At 36.2% G+C, this 26,120-nt stretch overlaps 5 protein-coding genes and 1 non-coding gene across 6 annotated transcripts; 4 read left to right on the top strand and 2 right to left on the bottom strand.

Moving 5' to 3' along the window:
• Positions 1-8,840: 8,840 nt before the first annotated feature.
• On the top strand, positions 8,841-11,566 carry LOC143465892 (mitochondrial inner membrane m-AAA protease component AFG3L1-like). The gene has a single exon (XM_076964412.1). The coding sequence runs from the start codon at positions 8,883-8,885 to the stop codon at positions 11,208-11,210; it is 2,328 nt and encodes a 775-aa protein (XP_076820527.1). The 5' UTR covers positions 8,841-8,882; the 3' UTR covers positions 11,211-11,566.
• A 33-nt stretch (positions 11,567-11,599) lies between these two features.
• Positions 11,600-13,016, top strand: LOC143465897 (ubiquitin carboxyl-terminal hydrolase isozyme L3-like). The gene has a single exon (XM_076964419.1). It carries the CDS (start codon positions 11,600-11,602, stop codon positions 12,293-12,295), a length of 696 nt encoding a protein of 231 aa, XP_076820534.1. The 3' UTR covers positions 12,296-13,016.
• LOC143465894 (pescadillo homolog) lies at positions 12,935-26,013 on the top strand. Its single transcript, XM_076964415.1, has 17 exons — positions 12,935-13,075; positions 13,282-13,416; positions 13,710-13,808; positions 13,924-14,033; positions 14,166-14,293; positions 14,531-14,664; positions 15,084-15,302; positions 15,526-15,755; positions 15,873-15,998; positions 16,238-16,422; positions 16,755-16,849; positions 16,961-17,023; positions 17,111-17,212; positions 17,444-17,654; positions 17,794-17,913; positions 24,092-24,422; positions 25,869-26,013. The coding sequence occupies exons 1-14, from the start codon at positions 13,055-13,057 to the stop codon at positions 17,537-17,539; spliced, it is 1,743 nt and encodes a 580-aa protein (XP_076820530.1). The 5' UTR covers positions 12,935-13,054; the 3' UTR covers positions 17,540-17,654; positions 17,794-17,913; positions 24,092-24,422; positions 25,869-26,013.
• Positions 17,817-17,889, top strand: Trnar-acg (transfer RNA arginine (anticodon ACG)). The gene has a single exon. It is a non-coding gene; the product is annotated as a tRNA-Arg (tRNA).
• On the bottom strand, positions 17,987-21,742 carry LOC143465893 (uncharacterized). Its single transcript, XM_076964414.1, has 7 exons — positions 20,248-21,742; positions 19,999-20,115; positions 19,811-19,912; positions 19,077-19,207; positions 18,823-18,934; positions 18,628-18,743; positions 17,987-18,347 (listed from the first exon to the last, which is right to left on the bottom strand). Exons 1-7 carry the CDS (start codon positions 21,353-21,355, stop codon positions 18,087-18,089), a joined length of 1,947 nt encoding a protein of 648 aa, XP_076820529.1. The 5' UTR covers positions 21,356-21,742; the 3' UTR covers positions 17,987-18,086.
• LOC143465896 (uncharacterized) lies at positions 22,034-23,978 on the bottom strand. The gene is made up of 3 exons (XM_076964418.1): positions 23,056-23,978; positions 22,397-22,882; positions 22,034-22,256 (listed from the first exon to the last, which is right to left on the bottom strand). The coding sequence occupies exons 1-3, from the start codon at positions 23,708-23,710 to the stop codon at positions 22,180-22,182; spliced, it is 1,218 nt and encodes a 405-aa protein (XP_076820533.1). The 5' UTR covers positions 23,711-23,978; the 3' UTR covers positions 22,034-22,179.
• Positions 26,014-26,120: the final 107 nt, after the last annotated feature.

Here is a 26,120-nt window from a genome sequence, read left to right as displayed (position 1 = left end):
TTTTTTTGGCCGATAACAATTAATTAGCAAAATGCAGTAAATGCACTTTCAGTTATTCAAACTTGGCCAAAGCAGCAAAAAACATCAATGAACACAAGGCTGGATACTGTGCTGACTGTGCTTTTTTGAATTAATTTTGAGATAAAGTTAATTCCCTGGAACCAACCAAAACTGAGTTAACCGAAATTTGTTAATAAGTTAAAAGCATATACCTCCATTTTGTATAATATTGTTAATTATAATATTGTATATCAATTAATTGTTGATATGTTGCTCACAAGTCAATTCTTTTGGTAGATAAATTTCAAGTCAATTAAAGTCAACTGATATCTGAAACGAAGCCATACAAAAACAAAAGACTGTTTTTGTAAAAAAGAAACATTTACGGTTCTAAAAAATTTGCTTCATTTTGCTGCATGGTACTCGTACATAAACTAATAAATTTGTTTAAATTAGTAACACTTTCAAACTTTAACCTACTCATGAAAAAAGACTATAAGATATATATATATATATATAAGATATACAGATTACTTCAATCCTAAAAAATTACGATCTAAACGGATCGACTCAAGTCAAATTGAGTCATTTCAAATATTGCATCAAGTCAAGTCTTTCATATAGTTTCTTTAAAAGAGATTCAATGTGTCGGCCAAAATAACTGCTATTAAATTAGGCAAACACAAAAAAAAAATTTAAAAATCGAAAGTTTTTTGCTCCCCACAGTTAATAAAATAAAAATAGATAATACGAAACTGCAACAAAATCGTCATACCAATAAAAAATCCATTAAAAATTGAAGCAAATCAACAAAGAATTGAATTTGTATAAGGAATTTCAATTAAAAGAGTCAAGAATAAACTTAGCCTTAGCAATTTTACTTAAAAAGCAATACTGTATTATATCCTGATATTCAACTGTATCAATTTTCATGTCACTATCAAACTGTCACCTTCACATCAAATTGCTTGATGGTTGTGCACTTGCAATGCCATATAGTAGTCTCGACCCCATTAGGTAGATTAAGGTAATTTGCATGCGATAGTAACATAACCAACACATCTACAACTTCCGATATGATACGATGGTCTGATTGCAGAGTATGGCAGTTTCAACTAGATCTTGGGTGCATTAAACAACCAAAAATGACAAGTGCGAATGCGCAAAAATGCTCGGACGAAATGGCAGTGAGCATTTTTATAATAATCTACACAGTTCGACTTATTCAATCTTTGAAAATTTAATGAGTAGAAGTTTTGTCCAAGTTTTCAAGTCTAAGCCTATGTGCAAAATTAAGGTCCCGAACTGCGTCACTGTAGCTCATGAAAAGCATTATTGAGTGCGTCCATGCGTCATGCTAAGGTGGCAAGCTCTGCAGTCTGAGCATTTGTTATGGGTTTACTCCCTATTTTGACTTAAATCTCATGTACGCATTTCAATCCTACTCTGAACAGTTGGTAGCTGTTCTGTCTGTCACTGTTACGCTGTTGAATGGCGTACTGGTACATCGTTGGAGGTCAGACTGTTATTGGTGCGTCATCAGTGCAGGCTTTCTCTGGCTTACCAAAAATGCACTGCAGGCTGACAGATTTTCATTAAACAACCATAAACCACAAATTGCGGCTAAATCAATCAACAAGTGGTAACTACGGAATTGCAAATGGTAGTGGCCAGTCGGTATCCCAGGGCAAAAAATCCCCATTAGACCAACAACCTTGGGACTTCTGGAAGGAAAGATCAGCTGATGTTTGCGCTCTGTTGTTGTTTTTACTTGACGTCATAAAAGAAAGAAAACTTCAGTGCGGAGCACGTGATCTCAGAAACCAATCAAAATGTTGTGTGAAAGACATAAACATCATAGTTTCAGGGATTTCTTTTGTGATAAAGAAATTCCTAATTTTGTAAAAAAAGCATTTCATATTTTTGAAAAGGCGAAATAAAGAAATAATTCTTCGGTAATCATTTTTCATGTTCAAATTGTTCAGTTGATTAGCACATATTTTTCGAACGGATGTATAGTTCCGTGTGTTTTTTTCAATATATTTTAGGTTTAGGTGATTCACTCAGCTAATTTTGTTCTTACATGTTTGTTGGTAGAATTGTTAATAGTCATTTTATCATGCAATAATGATTACCATTTTATTTTTTTCTGCCCCACAGACAATGACAAAAAATAAACAATTCAGTGCAATATGACCCCGTCTATCTAAATCAGTGGTTCCCAAACTATGGTACGCGTACCACTAGTGGTACACGAAGGTCTTCCAGGTGGTACGCGAGCAACTTATCAAGTTCACACCAAACGATCACAAAAGATCTTTTATTGTCGTCGGCATTATTTTAATTCACATAAATTAGGTAGAGCGTGAAATTTCATGCTTTATTCCCTACTGAATACTAATTCCTTAGGGTATTGACGCATTGGATTGTAACGAAATCTTTGTAACGAAACAGAACGCCATTAATTACTACGTAACAAATCCTTGAAGTCAGTTTTTGTAATACCTTAGTTATGCTGTAGCACTGTAGTGTGGCGTTCGTGATAATTTAATAATTGCAATAATTTATACAAATGGCATTTTGCATAAGTTTTTGTATTTTCTCCAGTTTAGATAATGTAATGTTTGCAAAGCTGCGTAGTCGTGTTAAGCAGTTATTCAAACAAAGGAATTTAAAATGTTTTAAGTAGCATCGTATTTTACCGTATAATGTTTGATGGTACTTTGGTCAAAGTTTCGGTATAATAGAAGATGTAACATAGCTTGTACGTAGCAATGTATTGTTTCCTAGTAATCTTTATTCAATCGTAGTTCCAAATTGACATGTGACGTAGTTAAGTGTGTCAAGTGGTTTTCTGTACACGATGTAAATCGATTTGAATTCTTTGTGATAAAAGCTTGGATTGTAACATTTGACAAGTAGATACGTTTGACTGTATGGCTAATTTGGAAAGCGCTCATTGGTCAATAATGGAGTATAAAAGCAAATGTTTGGTTTAAATCGCCCCTTGGAAATTCTCTTCTCTCTGAGTTATTTTCCTTTGTTCTGCTGAAGTGAAGTTATTACTGAATTATTATGAAATTGGGATCATGGTGTGAACATTTCTAATTCGATACAACCTATTCGGACAATATAACAATTAGACTTTATGAAGTTGGTGTTGATTTGAAGAAACATTATTGAGACAGTAAACGCAACGGAGTCAAAGATAAATATTCTCGGAGTCAAACAGTAAGACTTGGCTTGGCCTTGGGCCAGCCTATAAGTAAATCCTAACATCACACCATCATTCCCATAGTAGCGAGGCCGGTAAAAGTTCGACTAATTTTTGTTTAATATTCACGAGCCTTTAGTAAACATTTTGCCTATCATTTTTTATTTTTGAATTCTGGAGTTTTGTCGGACCACCTACAATGTAGGTGGTACGAGAACGCTGCATGAACCAAAAAAATGGTACGCGAGTAGATAAAGTTTGGGAACCACTGATCTAAATCTATTCAGCAGCCTCGTGACGTCACCAACAACAGGGTGTTAGGCAAAACAGCAGACTGCCATTGGTGACGACACGAGAAAATCTTAACAACCGATCAATTATAACTGCTATTTCGGCCGCTGTGCACGTATCAAATTTCATCGGATATGTTTCACTACTGACACCCGCAAACCCAGTCAATTCATTATTAACTGCCATTTTCTGATTGTGCATAACAAGTGCAGCAACGTTCTCTTCAAAACTGAACTTCACCTGAACCTTTAATTCAACTTTTACTGGAACACATCTCAAGCGGCAAACTACAAGATAACCGAACAGGAGCAAGGGTATCGAACCGGGTATCGAATATGGGCCATTTTTGAGAGGCCAACGCCTAACGCCTAAGTCTAACCACTCGGTTCCCAAGCTGACAAAAAACCTACAAGCCGCGTTTAAAAAAGTTTGACACCTGACAAAACATCTTTTAATACATTTGAAAATAAAAATAATAGTTTACTCAGGACCTTGCATTCTATGTTGCTACAACTACTGTTGTTGGATTTCTATGAAACTACTTCATTGAGTTACTACATAGAAATCTAATAACCATGCTGTCTCATGTTTCTGGTTGCATAAGACTTACAGCATCATGTTGTCACGACCCAGATCATTCTTGCACGTAGCTTATTGGTATGAAATGTGTGTGCTGTTAAACGAAAAAAATTCTCAGTCGTTTGGCCCGTTGTTATAGTTGTTTCTGCACTGTCTAGAAATTCAGCAACGGCATAGGTTAGGTTAGGCTAGCTAGCTAGCCTAGACTTTCAGGGTTTTATTATACAAGTGCACAACCAGATGACGTCACAATTTGGGTAACTGCTTGGGTCTAGTCTACAAAGAAATCCTGTGGTTATGCGCTTGTACACTAGACCCGGTATCTCGTGCACAAAATGGGTCAAAAAAGCTACTTTGCTACGTAATTCCCTACGAGCGATGTTTGGTGTACACTCGAAAATACCAGTGCGCATAATGTTGCCTATACTGGTGCACACCAGTCATAGAAATTTAAGCGGTGCGGCGTACAAACAATTACATTCCATACTGGGCTGTTAGCGATGTAGGCCTAACACAAGGCCAACACTGTTCGTGACGTGCTCAGCAGCATTTAAGTTTTTCAACAAGGTGAAGGGCTGATGTGGTTTTTTTCAAATCCTATTTTTGAGTAGTTGTAAACTAGTAATGTTTTTAAATCAAATGTAATTAATTAATGATGTAATAGTTCAATTTGGCTACCCCTTTTTCACCAACATTAAGTAGGAGAAATTATGACAGGCTCTTTTATGTTATTGTTGCTGTTATTTGTGAATTTTTTTAATTGAGAATGGCTAATTCAAGCATTTTTCAAAACATATTTGTAATGATAACACTCGACACGGTTTTTACGACAGATTGTGTTTGGGTCTTTTTTTACCTAATTTGAGGGCGCTGGGGGCTGAGTGCGAATCTGGCTTTATTTTGTTTCTATCACATCACATTTTTAAGATTAAATATATGTTCATTATAAAATAATCAATAAGGCTTGGTTTTGAGCTGTCAGTAAACAGTCCCCACTCATTTGGTTGATATTGAGCTATTCCTAATTGCAAAAAAAGACCTTCAATATCATGGCAATAAACCAAAGATTTTTTCAATGGGAAATAGTTTAGAAAGAGCTTTTCTCGATTCCAATAAAAATGTGTCAGTAAATACATCCAGGCTGGAGAAGGTTTTTTTCCTGGAGTTGTGAAGCTAGCAGTTCTGAAGCCTGTTTGGAAAGATTTAAGTGACGGATTAAATCGTTCAGCTCCAACTAACAATATGGGCTGCTCAGAAAAGAAGCTCGAGGTTTGAAAATCTAAATCTGAAACTTGTTCATCAGTCTGTGGAGAATCGGAGAATAACCCAAGCTCTTAAACACTAATTTTGGGCAAATTAGTAAAGGTAGGCACCAGTGTTGTAAAGAGTCGAGTCACATTTTTAAATTACTTTACTTGAATCAAGTCTCGGAAAGTGACTTGAAGCAAGTCTAAATCATTGAACTTTGTTAATTTATTGATCATCTAATTTCGTTGCGAACGATCGGTTAAAGGTATAGCCCAGCGGTTCCCAAACTGGGGTCCGTAAAGCAGTTTCCGAGGGTGGATATAGTACACGACATGAGAGTTGTGCTATCCAAAACCAAACCAAACATTGATGAGTTAATTGCAGCAGAACAAGTGCACCCATCCCATTAAATGCTTACCATATTTGATAATTTTTGCTTTTTCTTTCATTAGTGTGGTTTTTACATTTTTTTCTGTAACATTCTTTCATTTTTATAGGGTCGCAAAATATCAAAATAATTGCAAAGGATCCACCAGGCAAAATTTTTAGAAAGTTTGGGAACCGCTGGAATAGCCAATGACATGACTTGATTTAACTTGCATTATGTTTTAACTTAACTTGACTTGATTGACTTGACTCGAGTTTTAAACAAACAACTTGGTTATAGCACTGGTATTTGTTCACTGTGTATAATAATAGGTCGGTCAGAGGCAACATTTGGATATTGCAGCTTGTGCTTGTTCCTTTTGTTAAAACCTTTCACACTGACAAGACAAAAGCAGCAATCACTGAGATGATTTTTTTTGTTCTCGCCAGATCATTAGTATACCAAACTTCAGATGTCTGTCCTTGCCTTTAGACCAATATCTTAAACTCTCCATGCAACTTTTGCATACTTTATGAAGAACCCAACTTCTATCTTTGTATCCTAACTTCACCTTCAATTAAGCGAAATAAGCCTTTTTCACAAAAAACAGTAATTTCACGTCATTGACAAGAGAGAGTAAAGCACCCATAAACGTAGCAAAAAATACTGGTGTTATTGGAGCATCTACACTTTTTGACAGCTGACGTAGTATTTAATACGATCAAAATTTACATCTTACTAACACAATCTGCAACAGAAAAGTTTCATCTAACACAAAGTTGCAAGTCGCTGTTGTAATAAAAATCAATAAAACCCTAAATAGAATTCATTCATTTGAAAGGCTCACAAACTGACTCTATAACGACAATTAAAGTATACTTTGAAAAATATAATATAATACCCTGGCGTTCGTTTAGTTTCAAATTAGCTGGATAAGCAGATTTAGTATGATAAGAATATGTGTTAAGTTAGCATTATAAGCAGGGTAGTTCCCCTCCATAGCACTGCCACTGCGATTTACTGAAGAGCAGGGTGCTGTCACAAAAATCATTGGCCCATTAAGTCTCTGGGGCAGTCGAGGTTTCATCATAGGTAATTTCAATAACAATATTTGAGCTGTTGGTGTTATACGCTAACCGTAATGATGTATTTACGCAGAGTTTTTTGTCGAAAGGATTTTCTGTTTATCTAACTCTGACATTTTCCTTTCTTGCCTGCTTAATTAAGTGAAACAAATAAAAAAAGCGCCCTAGTGGAATCTTTGTGGGGATCCATAGATCATATATTATATACATCGTCAAAACATACATACATACAGTACATACATCAAAACCTCTGTGACAACGATTGTAATCAGAGTGATACCGGTTCCAAAACTAAGAGCCAAATAGTTTTGAGAAACGATTTTGATGCTTGAGTTCTTTATTTTCATTTTAAATTTTGGAGTAAGACATGATATCTTTTGCTAATAATGCTATTAATATAATTTCATTCCGACTATTAAAAATAAAAAATAGTTTTGTCTGCAGTCAGCAACATAACTTGATGATTTACTGCTGGCGATTAGCCATCAAATAACAGTCAACTAGATTCCCAACCCTAGAGTAAATCAAATGTTTAGATAATTTACTGTACAACAAAAAATAATTTTCCCATGTATATAAGGGTTTTTAAACTGTTTTGGGTAAATTTGGGACGCCGATTTCAAATTCGAAGCCCAATTTTTTTTCTATGACGTATCATTTTTTTTTCTATCATATTTTTTTCTATATTTTCAGATACAGGAAACCAACATTTTCTTTATTTTCATTTCAATTTTACATAAATGTATCACCTATATACAACAAAAATGGCACATTCTTGATCTAAGTGATGAATAATAATTAGAATGTCAGAGACAATTTGAGCAAATTCAATATTTAATGAACAACTGTTCTCAATCATATTATTAACTCTATCTTAGATTGGATGGGGCATAGAATCACTCCCTGTCCTTCTCGCTTCCATTATTTTCAGGTTTTGTTGCTTTCTTGCCATCCGAGACATGTTTTACCCATGCTTTAGGATGTTTAGCACTACGAATATCAGATGAATCATTTTCTCTCAGCAGATACCAACAATAGTCACCCATCATTTTAGCGTTAGATTGTCCTTTATATCTCCTTTCAATCAGTGCAATGTCTTGGTGTAGCCGTTCTCCATGCTCATCATTCACTTCCCCCAAGTTTGGTGGAAACAAATCAAGATGAGCATGGAGAAAATGTAGCTTTAATGACATTTAACAACCCAATCGTTGATAGGCTTGCAACAGGTTTTCAACATTCTCTACAAAATTTTCAGCTTTGTACATGCCTAAGAAATTGTCAACAACCTGTTTAAATGATTTCCAAGCATCCAATGCTGTAGAATTAAGCTTTATTTTAAACTGGTCATCTAGAAATAGTTTTCGAATTTCGGGGCCAATAATAACTCCTCACTTTTGTTTGGTTTCATTTTTAAAAAGTCCAAATTTTTCTTTTAAATACATAAATGCAGCTCCCTCGTGCTTTGACAAAGGTTTTTATCAGTCCAAGTTTAATATGTGGTATAGGTAGAAGCACATTTTCGGGATTTACCAGAGGTGTGTGTTTTATGTTAAACCTTCCAATTGTCGGATTTTCTCGTGGTTCCCAAACTTTTCTTGTGAAGTGGTTACTGTCATCCCGGCTATTCTAAAGACATAAGAAGCATATGTATTTAGTATAACATAATTGCAACCCAACAAGTAGTGATACAACTTTTAGATCTGTGCAGATCTTCCAGTTATGTTCAGAGTAGTTGATAGCTTAAACTACTCCTTTTCCTCCTCTCCACACATACCACAAAGTCAGTGGTTTCACAAAGTCAGTGGTTTCACACTGTTAAATCCAACAAAGTTTTGGACTAATATATTCAATAACGCAAAATCTATCCGTGGTAGAATAAATCCGATTGTAGATTTGGACTCGGCAGCCAAAATTTACCCCAAAAAGCTATTCAGGTTATCAGATACAAAAATTTTCTTGAACAGTGATAATTCAACATATACATGATCAATATATGCCTTCAGTGAGAACTCAAAATTTGCAGTTTTAATAGCTACCTTATTGTGTGTCTAGAGATTTAATATTGTTCTATATTTCAGATTGTAAGTGTTGTTGAATCATGAACAATTTGCTTCGAATCGTAAGGCCAAATGTGTTTTATGGCCATTTTTTAAGTTATTTGGGTAAAAATCAACAATTTTCACTGCGAACACTACAGACACTATTTCAACAGCAAAAGTGTGTGCACACTTCTGTAGTTTGTTTTAGAGAAAACAAGGTTCCGAAAGGCTTTGAAAATTTTTTTAAAAACAAAAAGGAATCAAATCCAAGCAGTGACAACAAAAATACCTCCAAAGAAGACACTCCTCGCAAAAAAGACAGCAAAAATGATAAAAATCTTGGTGAAGAAAATGATCCCATTAAAATGTTTACAAAAAAACTTGCAGAATGGGATAAAAACATTAATCCGGATGACAAGAATAGAATTCAAACTATTGTGATTTTAGCAGGAATTGTGATTATCTTGCATTATCTTAACCAAAAAAATCAAAACAAAAAGAAGATAACATGGAAAGAATTTACCACTCAGTATCTTGCTACAAATTTAGTAGAAAGCATTGTTGTAAAGAATGAAAAGTATGTTGAAGTAAAGGCTAAAAATGTTCCGAGTCAAATCTTAACTTTCAGCATTGGAAACGTTGCCTCGTTTGAAAGAAATTTGGAACAAGTCCAGAATGAACTTGGAATTAGTCCTACTGACCGGGTTTTGGTACAATATGAAACAAGTTGGGATCTATTTGATGTTGGATCAAGCGTGATCTCCTATTTGTCAACCTGGATTATACCAATTTTGTTTTTTGCTTACTTGGCTACAGCTTTACGCAAGACAATGGGAAATATGCCAAAGGGGGTACAACAGCGAGGCAAATCACCTTTTGGGTCCATGTTTGGATTTGGAGAATCTTCAGCTAAAGTGGTAAAACAGGGTGAAATCGATGTTCAGTTCAAAGATGTTGCTGGCTGTGAAGAAGCAAAGATTGAGATCATGGAGTTTGTGAACTTTCTAAAGAACCCTGGCAAATACGAAGAACTTGGAGCAAAAATACCTAAGGGTGCCATAATATCAGGTCCCCCAGGCACAGGTAAAACATTGCTAGCCAAGGCTACAGCGGGTGAAGCCAGTGTGCCATTTATTTCCGTGAGTGGTTCAGAGTTTCAGGAAATGTTTGTTGGAGTTGGCGCATCAAGAGTAAGAGACATGTTTTCACTTGCTAGGAAAAATGCTCCATGTATTTTGTTCATCGATGAAATCGATGCAATAGGACGAAAGCGATCAGGTTCTTCAATTGGAGGTAACTCAGAAGCAGACAATACCCTTAATCAACTTCTTGTTGAAATGGATGGGTTTAATACTGTAGGAACCAATGTGGTAATTTTGTCAGGCACTAACAGAGCCGATGTTCTCGATCCAGCTTTGATGCGCCCTGGACGATTTGATCGTCAGATTTACATTGGTCTACCGGACATCAAAGGGAGAGCTTCCATATTTAAAGTTCATTTGGCTCCCCTTAAAACTGATCTGGATAAAATTTCTCTTTCAAAAAAGATGGCTGCTAGAACACCAGGGTTCTCTGGAGCTGATGTTGCAAATGTTTGCAATGAAGCAGCCTTGATAGCTGCCAGGGACGCAGCAAATAGTATTGATGAGAAGCACTTTGCCGCTGCCATTGAAAGAGTAATTGGTGGGCTAGAAAAGAAGACCCAAGTCTTGCAGCCAAATGAGAAAAAGACAGTGGCTTATCATGAAGCTGGACATGCTGTGACAACGTGGTTTCTTGAACATGCTGACCCCTTAATCAAGGTCTCCATTGTGCCCAGGGGTAAAGGCCTTGGGTATGCCATGTACCAACCTAAAGAGCTCTATCTCTACACATCGGAGCAAATCTTTGACAGAATGTGCGGTTTGCTGGGTGGTAGATGTTCAGAGAAGATATTCTTCGATCGAATCACAACCGGCGCTCAAGATGATCTGCAAAAAGTCACTCAGATGGCATATGCTCAAGTGACCCAGTACGGAATGAGTGACTTAGTTGGCCAGGTGTCATTTAACCAGGAATCGGGCACTTCATTTCAAAAGCCTTACAGTGAAGCAACTGCAAAGTTGATTGATGAGGAGGTTCGAAATATCATAACTACCGCTTATGAAAGAACAATCGCGTTACTACAAGACAAAAGGGACTTAGTTGAGAAGTTGGCCCAACGTCTGTTAGAGCAAGAACACTTGGAGAGAAAGGATGTAATTGAATTGCTCGGTGAACGTCCTTATAAGGATAAAACAACATATGAAGAGTTTGTGGAAGGGACCGGCAGTGAAGAAGAAGTAACTGAACTCCCTGAAGGTTTGAAAGGCTGGAATGAGACGGCTTCTTCCAAAGCTGAAACCTAATTGAGATATTTTTTTTTGCAAATTTAAAGTTTCATTTTAGAAGTCTTCACTTTAATAAACGTTGTTCTTGTAGGAGACATCTGAGCTAATTGAATTTTGAACATTTTATGGTAGGCTTATTTGACAAATGTTTTTTGCATATACAATACTGTAGTTTTCATTGGGTACCAGATATCTCATTTAACTTTTTGGCATCACACATTTGCATTTTAACTTGAATATGATATTTAAAAGCAGCTTTTTTAACAAAATTGCAATTAGTAAGATTTCTTTGTCATATATATTTAATTTCTAAAATCAGCTTTGTTTGAGAGATGTTTAATATCTGCTTTGTTTGTTATTGGTATTATATATAGGGTGATATATAGTGATTTTAGTAAATAACAAATATGTCTGCTGTGCGGTGGATGCCCTTGGAATCAAACCCTGATGTGATGAATCAGTTTATTGCGAATTTAGGAGTTTCACGACAGTATCAGTTTACTGATGTCTATGGTTTAGATCCTGAATTACTCTGCATGGTGCCGCAACCCTGTTTAGCTGTCATTTTACTTTTTCCTGTGTCCGATAAGTATGCTGAATTTCGTGAAGAGGAGGCAAAGCGTCTGATTGCCTCGGGCCATCAGCATAGTCCAAATGTCTTTTTTATGAAGCAAACCATAGGAAATGCATGTGGTACCATCGGCGTTATCCATGCTATTGCTAATTGCCAAGATAAGGTCAAAATTGAAGACGATTCTATATTGAGTAACTTTTTTAAAAATAGCAACTCTCTTACCCCGGCTGATAAAGGCAAACAACTTGAAAGTAATGAAGGCATCCACGACGTGCACACCACATTTGCTCAGCAGGGTCAAACTGCTTCTTTAAGTGCAGAAGCTCATGTTGATCTTCATTTTGTGGCATTGGTGCATGTGGATGGCAGCATTTATGAACTTGATGGAAACAAGCAGTTTCCTATTAATCATGGCTCCTCTTCTGAAGAAACATTCTTGGAAGATGCTGCGAAAGTATGCCGAGAATTTATGGCACGTGACCAGTCAGAACTTCGATTTACAATTGTTGCTTTTTCGAAAGTGCAGTGACCAGATTGGTTTGGAATCGCCAGTGAAGCTGAACGCAATAGTAATTGTTCAAAATGCTTGATGCAGTTGTTGCAAATGTTGTATTCATATTAGGCCTATACTTTATCGCATTCAAAAAATTTTCTTAATAAAAACATATTTATTTGCTTTAAAAAAAACATTTACAATACACAGTGGAAGCTCATTAACTCAAACTTGAAAGAACCCATTAAATTACTTCCGAGTTATTCAAAGTTTGCGATATCCGAACTTCGTTAATTTGGCAAAATGGGTTAGTAAAAACAAGGCTGGCATTTTGTCAACACCGTAGCACCAGTAAAACTTTAAAATGTATACACATGAAAAAGTATTGTAGACAAATTTTTGTGACATGATGAGTGATATTTTGAAAACAAATTGTCAGGCTCCGTTTTTGCTTTGAGGTCAAAAACAACATTTCCATCAAAATTGCAAATTAAAAATTTTTTTTACTTGGAATTACTGTATGAAGGTTGTTTATATGTCTTTTAATAGACATTTAGTTAAAAGTCAACATTTCGAGTTAACGAGCTACTACACATTTTAGTTATGATGTTGTATATTGTTCCCTCTTTAAATTTACAACTGTCAATATGTATGAGTTCTAAGGTAGCTAAAAACCATTGTCTTGTACGATTAAAATCACAAATTGAAACAATCACCTGACGATATACTTTTATATCCCCTGTGAAACTGTAGATAACGTGAATTAAGAGTTGTATTATCTCATCACACTTCACAATGGCAAGGATGAAAAAGAAGGTGATGTTTACCTTGTAAACTTTTATTTATTTAGCTACTTTATTTCTACGACTTACTCTACTTGAATGTCCAATTGTAATTTTGGAAATATTCTAAACTCTTTTGTTACAGGCTAAATCACATAATGTGTTCCCTAAAAGGTGGTAACATAATGAAGCAGTTAATAATTATGATTATCAGTAACTCATTTTTTTGTTCATTGACAGTTTGAATCTGGCGCAGCAACACAATACATTTCAAGAAAGCGTGCGTGTAAAAAACTTCAGCTTTCTCTCGCTGATTTTCGTCGTTTATGCATTTTGAAGGGAATATATCCCCATCAACCAGTCAATAAAAAGAAGGTCTTCTATATTTTTATTTTGATCAATTAGATATTTTGTTTGTACTTATGTCTTTCTAAACTCAAATCCTTACAATTTTTTTGCTGTTCCAACATTATTGTCATCTTATTCTGCTCGTTCTCTTCTAGATATGTGGAGTTCTGTTTAGATTTGGCTAACTTAGTCAGTTCTTTCAGGATTCTACTGTATATATATTCTATGGTTCTATATGTTACGATTAACTTCATAACTGATACGGTAATAAAAATGCGTTAATGCAACGTGATCATATGCCAATTTATTTCTTCATTTAGGTTAACAAGGGAAGCACTGCAAACCGAACATTTTATTTCATGAAAGATATTCAATTTTTACTTCATGAGCCAATCATAAACAAATTTCGGGAATATAAGGTAAAAAGTTAATATTCTTGTAAAATGCTTTGGAATTTGACCTGCATTCATCATGTTTATGAGACGATGTTTTATTGTATACATTAAGTTACCCTAACATTATTTTTCGTCACAGGTTTATATTCATCGGCTAAGGAAAGCAGAAGCACAATACGACAAAGTAAAAGCCGCACACGTTCGTCAAAACCGACCAACATATAGAGTGGATCACATAGTTCGTGAAAGGTTTGAATGAATCAACTTCTATCCAAGAGTTACTTTTAACAAAATTAGTGGGTTAGCTAATGATAGTAACAATACTCGTACTTTTGCAGCTTTTGTTAGTTTAACCACATTATGTCCATCTGTTCTTCGTAGGTATCCTTCATTTATTGATGCACTTCGTGACATTGATGATGCGCTATGTATGTGTTTTCTGTTTGCGTCACTTCCAAAATCTGGCCGAGTTCATGTTCAAACAATCGATTTATGCAGAAGATTAACAGGTCACTAAGCAAATTCATGGTTTCCTATTGACTTGTCATTACTTTGCTAAAGTTAATAGAAAAACTATTAGAGTAGGCTCACTTGAAATGTATATTAGCATTGAAAACTGCCATACTTCGTTGTGGCTGAGTTCAATTTCTGGATGCTTAAGAAGCATAGACTACGCTTTTATTTGCTGTAATTTTGACGTATAACTGCTGTGTGTTTCGATAAGCATATTGGTTTCCTTTTTTCAGTCGAGTTCATGCATTATGTGATTACATCGAGAAGCCTTCGAAAAATCTTCGTATCAATTAAGGGATATTATTATCAGGCTGAGATAATGTCTCAACCAATTACTTGGATTGTTCCCCACAACTTTCCTCATGCTGTAAGTTTTCACCAAATAATCTTAAGACCAATAAATAACGTGTGTAGTTACACTACACATTTCATGTTTTTATACCAAACTGTTGCAATAACTACAATTGCACTAATATTCTTACTCGAATGAGAAAATTTGCATGTTTCGGATTTTACAATAATCCTTCATCAGACCATACCATCACTAAATATGAAACATGTAAGTTTTAATATAATATGATTATTCCTGCACTTTTTGTAGTTATTGCAACCATTTGGTATAATAAATACATTCTAACTCTCCCCAAGTTATATTTAATGGTTCTGTTTAAAGTGCTATATCATATGGATATCTTTTACCTTTAAAACACTTTACCTATAAAACATTAGTCAGAATAAGTAATGTATTGTTTGTGACGTGGTGTGACTCTGACTTTTTAATCCTAGCATCCCTCGGATGTTGACTTCCGAGTAATGTCAACGTTCACGGAGTTCTACCAGTCCATGTTGGGGTTTGTCATGTACAGACTCTACCAGTCAATCAATCTCCACTATCCCCCCAAAATACCACTTCTAGCCAGCATTGACTTGAATATAGAAAAAAAGGAAGGAGGAAGAGACAATGAGATGTCTAAATTTTGTTCAGAAAATGAAAAATGTGCTGAAGTAAGATCAGTGTTACTTCATGTGGTAGCATGTTTTTTGTTCAAGTTATTATTTTTTAATTTTATGTGGTTTGGATAATAGCAACTCAATTCCAATTTTACACATAAAATATCAAATCAACGAATCATAACTTTGTAATTATCGCAATTTTAGTGCAATTAATTTTCATGACATTCAGTTGCTTTTCCTAACTTCTAGTATTTTTGTTCACATCTCATTGTAGGTTGTAGCTTCATTGAACACTGCCATTGCCAAGTTTGAATCGGCCGATGATGATGGTGACACAGTAAAGGAAGAAGAGGAAGCAGATGAGCTTCTTCAAGAAGCAGGATCAGCTGGTGACGAAACTAGAAAGAGAAGGATTGAAGAAAAACAATTTTTGAAGTTGTTCGAAGGGAAGAAGTTCTTTCTATCGCGGGAAGTGCCAAGAGAGCAATTAGTGTTCATTATTAGGTGACATTCTTGGATTTTTGTTGAATGCTAGTGAACACTTCCACTGTTTTACCCCCGCTGTTCTAGTTTTTCTTGATTGGCTTAATGTGGTGATCAAATTTATCTTCTTGAAATTAGGAGTTTCGGTGGTGAGGTTTCCTGGGATAAGACAGTTGGCATCGGAGCTACTTTTTCTATTGATGATGAAAAAATAACCCATCAATTGATAGATCGGCCCACTGTTGATAAGACTTACATATCAAGGTTAGAATATTTCATCAACGATAACTTCATTAGCGAACCTGTTGAATGTTGATGTGTTAGTATCAACATCAGTATATCACTGAATACTATAAATCTTCGAAAAATTTTTTTGACACAATTCCCTACTTTAGTCTTCCAGTGCAACGAAATCATTTGCGTGTGACTGTCAGAATGCATGTACCACCCAGCTGTTTTTAAAATGAATTTTAGCTTGAAAACTGAAACAAAACTTGCCTTAGGTATTATGTCCAACCTCAGTGGGTGTTTGATTGTGTCAATGCTCACATGTTGCTGCCAGTTGCCAATTATCTTCCCGGTGATGTCTTACCACCACACCTCTCGCCATTTGTGGATGAAGATCATGAGGGTTATGTACCTCCTGAGCGCCAACGAGTGATTGCTCTTCAAAGAGGCAAAGACCCTGGTTTGTTCTCAATTCTTCTTTGATAAACTTGCTTTGAGTTTTAACGAATCTTCAAGCAATAAATATGTTTATTTCATTAACAAGGTGGTTCAAACCAGACATGGTTATTTTTGGTTCTTAGTCCTGACCCAAGGGTTTCTTGAACGCAAAAGTTTGCAAACAACGTAATTAAACTTAAAATTTATGCTAGTCTTTTCTGGTTTGCTCTGCTGTATTTTAAAAGGAAATATTGGTGAAATCAAAAACTGACAAACTTATAATTTCCTATTTTTACCAAAACTTTAAGGTATTCTGTTAAGTTCATATAGCAAATGTTTCTTCACTTTCTTCAGGCATAAATAACGATGACGATGATGTTTCTGAAGAAGAGGAGGAAAATAGCGATGATGAAGAAGATGTGGAAAGTGATGAAGAGGAGCAAGAGCAGGTGATTGATCATTGTTTTCCTGCCTAAAATCACTCAAGATTTTTAGTTAAATATCTATTTAAAGACGCTATATCGGTTTTTAGCTTAAAACAAATGTTGTTTTTCTTATAGAAGTCAAAGGTGTTAATAACACCTGGCAAAAAGGATGTTGATAGAAAAGAAAAACCAGATCAGGTTAGTTGGTAACTGATAATGCCACCGTCAAGTAGTACAGCTATCACTTTTCACTAAATCGGCTCAACATGCAAATTTTAACGTTAGATTGCAGCAGAAGAGAAGAGACTCGCTGTCATGATGATTCCAAAAAAGAAAAAACGGTTATACGAAAAAATTAAATATGGAGAACGGAGGAAAAGACGAGAGGTTAGTATCTTGATTCTCAACGCAAGAGACGCTCAAACTCGAAATTTTTTTGCTAGGATTTGCCAATGCTGAAGTTTTGCCAGCCTGAAGCTTGTTGTTATAAGTGTCTCTTTCACAACTTTGCATTATACCGCGTGTAGGCCCAACTTTGCATTATGCCGCGTGTAGGCCCTATATCCCGAAAAGATTTGAATATTTTAGTATCTAATTCGATTTTCTTTCATTTCAAAGGCTGAGGCTCTGGCTTCGAAAAGAAAAATGATTGATGACGAAAATCGACAAAAGAAGAAAAAGGAGAAGAAAGCGAAAATGCGAAGAATGAACTGACCAATGTATTCAAGGCGACTTATCTCGCAAAATAAAACAACTGCCAATTTTAGTTTGTCGTTTTGATAAGTGCAGTTCCTGTAAACATTGCGATTTTCAGGGGCTGTTAATGAAGGTTAGTTCAGGTTTTCGTGGCCTTTCAAGTGCTTTTTTATACCGTGTGCACTGTTATTATTGGAGGACTTGTGGATAAAGCCAGCTGTCGTTCCAGATAATTCCAATGCCATTCCTAAGTAAGGTTTAATTTGTTGTAGGCCACTTGTCCTATTCCTGGTGTGGGCGCGTGGCGCAATGGATAACGCGTCTGACTACGGATCAGAAGATTCCAGGTTCGAATCCTGGCGTGCTCGCTTTTTTTATTTGTCACCTATGAGGTTCGTGCATGACGTGGCAAATTAAACCTTTACTTTAGTTGCTCTCCTAAGACGTACAGAAAGTAAGACCAAGAGCTACGCAAACATTTTATTGCAATCTTAAAGAGCACCAAAATATAAAAGCTAGAACACCGTTTGTCAAAGAGATATTATAAACCTATTACAGTCAGCAATCAAACTTTGGCTGACATGCGATATTGCACTTGGTTTGAAGTTTTTAGATGAGTGCTTTGTGTTTTATCAAAGACCCGATGAATTGCATAGACTTGAAGGGCGAGAATGAGCAGTACCAAAATAAATTGAGTCCAGGATCTTTCATTCATGATGTTGATGTAGTCGTCTGCATTACGCTTGTTCGAGCTGTACTTAGCTTTGCGGAATTGTAATAATGCGTTCACTTCTTGCAGGTTTTCTTGAATCAAATAAAGACGGCCCTGTAATAGAGAAATTTCATATATTGTAGACCCAATCGGTACTGTGACGGAATTCAGTTTCAAGCATGCAATTTACTTTTTAGATATTTAAGCAAAAAATGAGCGGACTAAACCTTCAGTAAATTATTTTTTCTACAAAATGTTATCAGCACTGAAATATGAATTCAGTCACCGTAGCCTGTGCATTCACATACGAAAACAAAAGCGCGCCTACACATTTTCAAGGCGTAGACTACATTTTGCATACTAAACATTTCGACAAAAATGATAAAGCCTATACCTCACGGCCACCTTCCCAGTATTTCTTCCTTTTCGCTTTTCCCGGTCCTATTTCAAAAGCGATGAATAACTTTCTTGGCAACCGAAGAGGATTCACGAAGCAAAAATGATAGTAGCCTAAAGAAACCACAATAGATTTGGAAAAGGTCTAATCTAATAAAAATGATTGAGCATGTAAATTCCTGTACCAGCTTACCTTTTGTTTTAACGGGTATGTTTATAGTTCCGCTACAGTTTCTCTTTTCCTCGACCAGAATTTTTGCTTGAGAATCCAGTGCTGCCATATGTATGGGCTTGTTTTGCATGTCCTAAAACAAAGGAAGGGTAATATTATCCATTTGTTTCTCGATTCGTTTTCTTTCATGATGTATCAATTGAAGCGAAATTGTCAGTTTTCTCGGTTTACGTAACTAGATATAGCGCTATAAGTTAAAGTATAACTTAGCTCACTAGGTAGAAAAAGGTGATCTCAGAATCTTCCAGGACATATTGATGAAGACAATTCCTTCCTCCGTGAAGCACTAGGGTGTATTGTTGTAGCATCATACCTGAACCAGCCTTGCTTAACATTTTCTTTACTTCTGTAAGTTTGATTGGAAAAAATGCATGTTGTTCATTCGGCTCGATATGCACTAATTGTTGTTTCATCACATGCATCTTAGACAGAGATGGGCAGTTGGTACTTTGAAAGTAATGTCGGTAACGGTACCGGTAGGCCTACTTGGCAAAAATGTACCGACGGTTCCGGTATTCGATATTGTTTTAAGAAAGTAGTTCGGTACTTTGTCGTTACTCGGTACCGGTACTTTTTCTGTAAAAGATGCTGCTGCAAATGCATTGTTTGCCGCAATTATGTCCCCGGTAAAGGTTACTCCAGACTAAAACATATGTGACGTTAATCGCTTGCAATTTTACTTGACATTTCTAGACTAAAAAAGGTCAACAAATGGTAAATTTAGTATTAAGGATTATTTAACATGTATTTTTGAAAACATACTAGTTAAAATTTTGAAATTATCACGTGAAAAGTACCGAGTACCGCGACCGATTGAAATTTCTTGGAAAAAATATTTCAGTACTGAGAGTCAGTACTTTTTTCCAAAAGTACTGACGTTATCGGTATCGGTACTGAGAAAGTACCGCGGTTCTGCCCACCTATGATCTTAGACTATAACTTTTCTCACCTTCCGCATGACCATGTGATTTATACATGTAGCGATCATAATGATTTTTGTTATGAGCAGCATCCAACAAGTTTTCTTCCCGTCGAATTTGCTTCTGGTGTTCTGCAACAGTTTAAAAGTCGGTTATACCACACCACACGCAAAGTTTCGTGTTTAGTTTCCGATGCCTATGGAAGAAGAGATCTTACCGTGGTGGTGTGCGCGTGCTTCATGATGACCTGCACTGTGATGTCCCATATGATGATGTGTATCATGATCATGATGACCGTGATAGTTGTGACTATCACCGTGACTAGCAATGTGATCTGCATAATGAAATAAACCTACTGGTAATGGTAGTCAACTGAATAAATAATATTTGCTTCGTTTTCAACTCAAAGAAAACTCTTGCTACAAATCTTAGTTTCTTAATTTCATAAATATTTTTAAACGTCTACCTTTCTTTTTCTCGTGAGCTTGTGCGTCACGCTGTTGTTTGTCCTGGTTTGTTTGTTCATGCTGTTGTTGATCATGGTGACTATGGTGATCGTGCTGGTGGTGGTCATCGTAATGTTTATCATGATGACTATCGTGACTGTGATGGTGGTCATCGTAATGTTTATCATGATGACTATCGTGACTGTGATGGTGGTCATCGTAATGTTTATCATGATGACTATCGTGATCGTGGTGATCATCGTAATGTTTATCATGATGACTATTGTGACTGTGGTGGTGGTCATCGTAATGTTTATCATGATGACTATCGTGATCGTGGTGATCATCGTAATGTTTATCACGATGACTATCGTGACTGTGGTGGTGGTCATCGTAATGTTTATCATGATGACCGTTGTGATCGTGGTAGACATCATAGTGTCTATCATGATGACTATCGTGATCGTGGTGTTCATCGTAATATTTATCATGATGACTATCGTGATCATGGTGGTTGTGATCATTGTTATGCTTATCATGATGACTGTCGTTATCGTGATCGTGATCATGGTGATCATCGTAATGTTTATCGTGATCGTTGTGATGGTGTTTATGGTAATAATCATCATGATGATTTTTGCTATGTTCTTGATGGTCATTACCATAATGATGATTGTGGTTTTCGTGAGCATGTTGTTTTTGTAAAAGTTCGTTGTGAACTTTATCGTGCGTAAGGTGATCGTGACTGGGCTCGTCCTGATGATGACCATGTTCATGATTGAAATACTTGTCATGATGGTCATGGCTGCCATGTTTATCATGATCGTACTCATGTTGATGGTGAGTATTGTCATGATTTGAATGTGAATCGCGATGGCTGTGATCTACAGTGTGAGCATGATCACGATGATCAGCTTCGAGCATGCTGTGTTTGTAATGATGGTCGTGTTGATCTTCATGATGCCTACTATGCTGGTCGTCATGTGCCACGTGACTGTGGTAATCACCGTGCTGAAGGTGATCGCGATCGTGAAGAGTAGCTTTCACCTTGCTGCTCCTTTCAGTTTCGTGGGCTCGAAAAACGGGAAAACCGCAGCTGATGAGTATTAATACAACGCAAAGCTTCATTTCTATTCGATACTTCTAATATCTCTTACGCATGACACAGTGTCCAGCACCAGGATATTAGCAGTGCTACACTTTTCCTATATTAAGTAATTTTAGAAAACTCCGTTTTGTCTACTGCACCTATAACTTAACCAAACAAAAAACGGTTTGGTATTGCCCAATATCAACCTGTACTATATGACTTGACATAGTTCGTAGCCAGCACTTCCATCAGACAATGTAATACAAACAAGACCCTAGCTCCAGTTGCATATGTTACTACTTCATTTGCCATTTTAAAGCTACTTTCTAATTTTAATAAGAAAACTGCAAGTAGATTTAATTAGCTAAATTAGTTTTTTCCGCCCATTTTCTTCTAAATACTCTTAACCACAGTGTCCACTTTGTACAACAAGCAATCTGCTATCTTTACAAGATTGTAAGAAATTGCTCTTTTTGCTAAGTTCCTTTTTCAACAAAAGAGCAACATATCCTCACAACCTTTCCTACAGCAAACCTTATCTCACTATTGCAGCAGAGGAAGTCAGAACTTCTGCGGTGACACGTAACTGTTATGACAAGCAAAATGCGATTGCACCTCTTATGCGATTCTCTTGTGGATGCTGTTTAAACAAATGTTACCCAGCTGTAATGTCGACATAACCACTAGCATCCTGCTTTACTTACAGAAGCTACCACTTGCCTGTATATAACTGCATTGCAAACTTAAGTTAAAACGTTTTGTTACATTTACACTTTATTACATCACATTACGACCCAACATTCATATACACTTGAAATTACTTCACAAAAGATTCCAACATTTATCTTTCGTACAACGAAGTTTATAGTTCTCGCCGGCCTTTTATAAGTTCTTCGACGTTTACTCCGTCCATCATCGCTTGTTTGTGAAACTTTTTATCTGTAATTGGGAAAAAAGTGAAGTTACAGCTCAGAGAGAGCGAGTAATATGAAATCAAAACTAGACATGTTTTCGCGTTAACCCTTAAACGATCCTATAGTCAATAAAGGAAATGTAGTAATTAAACGTCTAGAACTTGCCTTCTTCCGTTAAACTTGATTGCAATAAATGATCAATGTGCTTATGTAAGTCTTGTGTATATTCTTCCTTGGTTCGATGCCTGGTATGATCTTCATAGTGTCGTGGGTCGGAGGCATGTTTGTCGTACTCTCTTACAGCGTGTTCGTGAAAGTCTTTTCCCTGAACATTTTTCCGATAGCGTTCCTTCTGTTCTTCACTTAGTTGATGGTAATCATGAAAGTGATTGTGATAGCCACTATCCCGCTCCGTGTAATATTCCCCGTCTCCACGTCGGTGATGGTGCTCCTCCTCCTCGAGGCTTTTGTGATGTTCTGGTCGTTTGTATTCACGTTCAAATTTGCTAGGTTTATAATTGTGGTGATCGTAGATTCCTTTCTTCTGTCTCTCAAGGACTTCTTCAACCTGTCTCTTGTCATCTTGCCTTTGTTCCTCCGCACTCCTCTTTCCATATTGACTTTCCCTTTCATAACGCCGTCTCTGGATCTCTGAACAGGGACAGGAGTGGTTACAAGCGTATTTTACTGCTTAAGTTAGTAGGCCTACGACAATATACTTCATTAAATGGCAAAACATTTTCAATAAAATATTTGCCGGGTGCTACTGCCGATTGGCACACTTTCAATAATATTTTATAATAAATTAAAAGGCAAAACTGTACCGGTTAATTCAGGATGACGCATGTGATGCTCGTAGGATTCCTTTGCAGCCTGTTCATCGCTATATCCATGAACGCGATGGTGGTTTTCATTATGAAGGTGTTCCTCTTCTTCCTGTCCGTCGGAAAAGCGACGTTCCCTTTCGCTGTCATCTCGGTCGTCCTCCCGCTCTTTCTCATCCGGCTCGTAGTGATGTCTGTGTTCCTCAACATGTTCCGGTCCATGATGTTCTTCAACACGACTATTTCGGTAATGGTCATGCCCTCTGAAGTGATCGTATTCGCCGTTTTTATATTGTTCATCGTCTTTTTCATGGTGAACGTGACCACTGTAACGACCATGGCCATGTCCAAAGCGGTCACCTTCTCCAAAGTGTTTTTCCTGCTCACGGCGGTAATCTTTTTCATGGTCTCGATAATTATGATCGTGATTCTTCTTCCGCTCATACTCATCCATAGAATCACGGTCTTGATCTATTTTTTCATCATTCCTGCGATTACTTTCATGGTCGTAATCACCACCGTCATCGCGATAATGCTGATGACGATTTTCTTCGTATTCTTCGTTACGGTGATGTCTGGCGAAGCAATCAGCTTGTAAGACAGTCAGAAGAATAATTAGTAAAACAGCGGTGCCTTTGAAACTGTTTAGAGTCATCTTATTACCCTGATGGGTTACGTTGTTTTCTTGAGCTGGAATTATAATTTTTCTGAAAAACGTTGAGCTACACTTTCTGTCTTGATCTAAACACCAGATCAATATTTTCAGTCGCCTAGTAGTTTATTGCTGACGCTAGTAAATGTACAGCATGATTCGTCATTCGTTAGTTCAGCGTTCGTCTCTTGTGCCTGTTTTAATAACACATTGCTCACTGTCGAAGTAAACGTTGAAACCTTTGTTGTTTTTGCTAACTAGGAGCTTAGTTGCTAGGTATCCTAAACACGTTTAGTTAGGCATAAGCTAAAAGTATGCTTAGTTGAAAAATTTGTATATTTGTATATAACAGAAAATTTTTTATCCATAAATCTTTTTTGATAGATGCAGCTGCGTTTTTAAGAAAGTTCCAAGCCGTTTACTTTGAGTCAAAAATGCGGTACTACTGAATAACATATGCTTGAAAAACCTTGCAGCAACACCTGAAACAACATTGCCACCTGTGTTATTTTTATTCCAATTCGAAACATGTATCAACGTGGCAACTTATCACTGGCGCACGTCATCACAGTAAAGAGTTTGGAGTCTGAATCGATTATTACTGCATGTGAAAAACTGAGGTGACGAAATTTTGAGCAGATCTGTCAATCTTTTACGAGCACACAGCTAAAAATTTCGAGTTCCGAGAATAGAAGGTATACGGAAAAAGCGAAAAGTGAGTAATATTCAGACCCGGGTTTACCTTTGGTCACATCAGGGCAGATACCCCGGGCCCAACAAATATGTGGGTCTCGCAATTTTTAGTAGGCTATACCTTATTAAAAAAGGAAACAAGTTGTGATAGTAATTTTGCATTAAATTGTTTCATATAATTTTAATTTGCTACGTAACATAAAGCACTCCAGGTTGACCGTAGATAATTAGAAATGTCTTCATATTCAAGAACATACGAAAGTGAAACGCAGAAAAAAAACAAGAAAAAAGAAAATCGTAAACAAAAGACAGTTACAGGAAATAGCCAATTCAACAAAGTACTTTCAGCCAGCGACGACAAGCGTAAGAACCAAATTAACCGTCTCTGGTGGTCTTGAAATTTTGCGTTTCGAAAATTTTTAAAAACCAATATCCACTATACATTTAATTAGCGATAGAAATTATCACCGACATCTAATGAAAGCCTTCAGAGTCAATTGTCAGCAAAAATAATTTTCTTTTTGCCTATTCCTTCTTTGTAACTTATACTGTAAGTGTTTTCTTATAGTACTTAAAATGTATTATGTTTATTAAATAATTTGTTTAAATTTGTCTCAACAATATCATTTTTTTCTTAGACAAATAAGACTTTAGTTAAAATGCTCATTTGGCAATGTTATTGCTATTTCCAATTGTTAGATAGAATCAATAACTTTTATTCTTCTAGTCTCTTTTATTTGTTAACTTTAACAACATAGAAAAATAACGAGAAAAGTATTCAGTTAGTAGACAGGATTTAACTTCAACAGGCAAGCATAATGTAATGTTATGTAGCCTTTAAGCATTGGCAGGTCTTGTGTAAACCGCTGGCCGTCAGTTTTGAGCCTACGCAATATATTTTTATGGCGAAGGCATTGCGAGGTTACTTAACAAATTAAATTGCATCTACACTACAATACTTAGTAGGCCTACATGTAAATTGTAAAGCGTCAACAAAAGAATAAACAAAGATTTAACTGCAACTTCCCTCCTCTGCGCCAATGCTTAGCCTACATCAGCCATATAATCCCAATCAAACATTGGGTGTTTTACAGGATTTTTCAAGTTTAATAGTTGGATTAACTTAAGCTTCACCGACAAACTTTATTTATTCATAAAGGATGAAGGTTTTAGCAGTAGGATTGTTTGTCCTCTTCTCTCTGCTACTGGTTGTTCTCGGGGAAATTCCCCCGCCTAAAAAAGATCCAAATAGCAAAGATTCAGACGGATTTTCCGCTAAACCACCAGTAAAGTGTTTGAAATTTATGTATTCCAAAGAAATAATCTTCTTGTGTAGTTTATAAATTTATAGTCAAAACGTCGTCATCAACAAATTAATTGTAGCCTAATATCGTAGGCTACGATATTTCAGTAGTCTATTCTTCAAGAGTTTGCATTAGATATTACGCTAATATATCTTCGTTTCTAGGCAATAACGGAAGAACAGCAAAAGGCTTTTGATCAATTGATGGAGGAAGATCCAAAACTTAGACAACATTTTTCAGAAACATATTTAACCAAAACTCGGGATGAATTAAGCGAAGAAGAAAAACAAGAATTGGAAGCCATTTTCAGTACGTATTATTATTTTGTGTTGTACATTGTGTTATATTAAGTAATTCACAGACACAACATATATAAAATCAACACATAACATAGCTTAATAGGTCTCTATAGTAGC

The sequence above is a fragment of the Clavelina lepadiformis genome, chromosome 7 (genome assembly GCF_947623445.1).
Source record: "Clavelina lepadiformis chromosome 7, kaClaLepa1.1, whole genome shotgun sequence".
Lineage (NCBI taxonomy): Eukaryota > Metazoa > Chordata > Ascidiacea > Aplousobranchia > Clavelinidae > Clavelina > Clavelina lepadiformis.
Note: the sequence above shows the minus strand (reverse complement) of the source record. Positions and strands in the feature narration are given on the sequence as shown.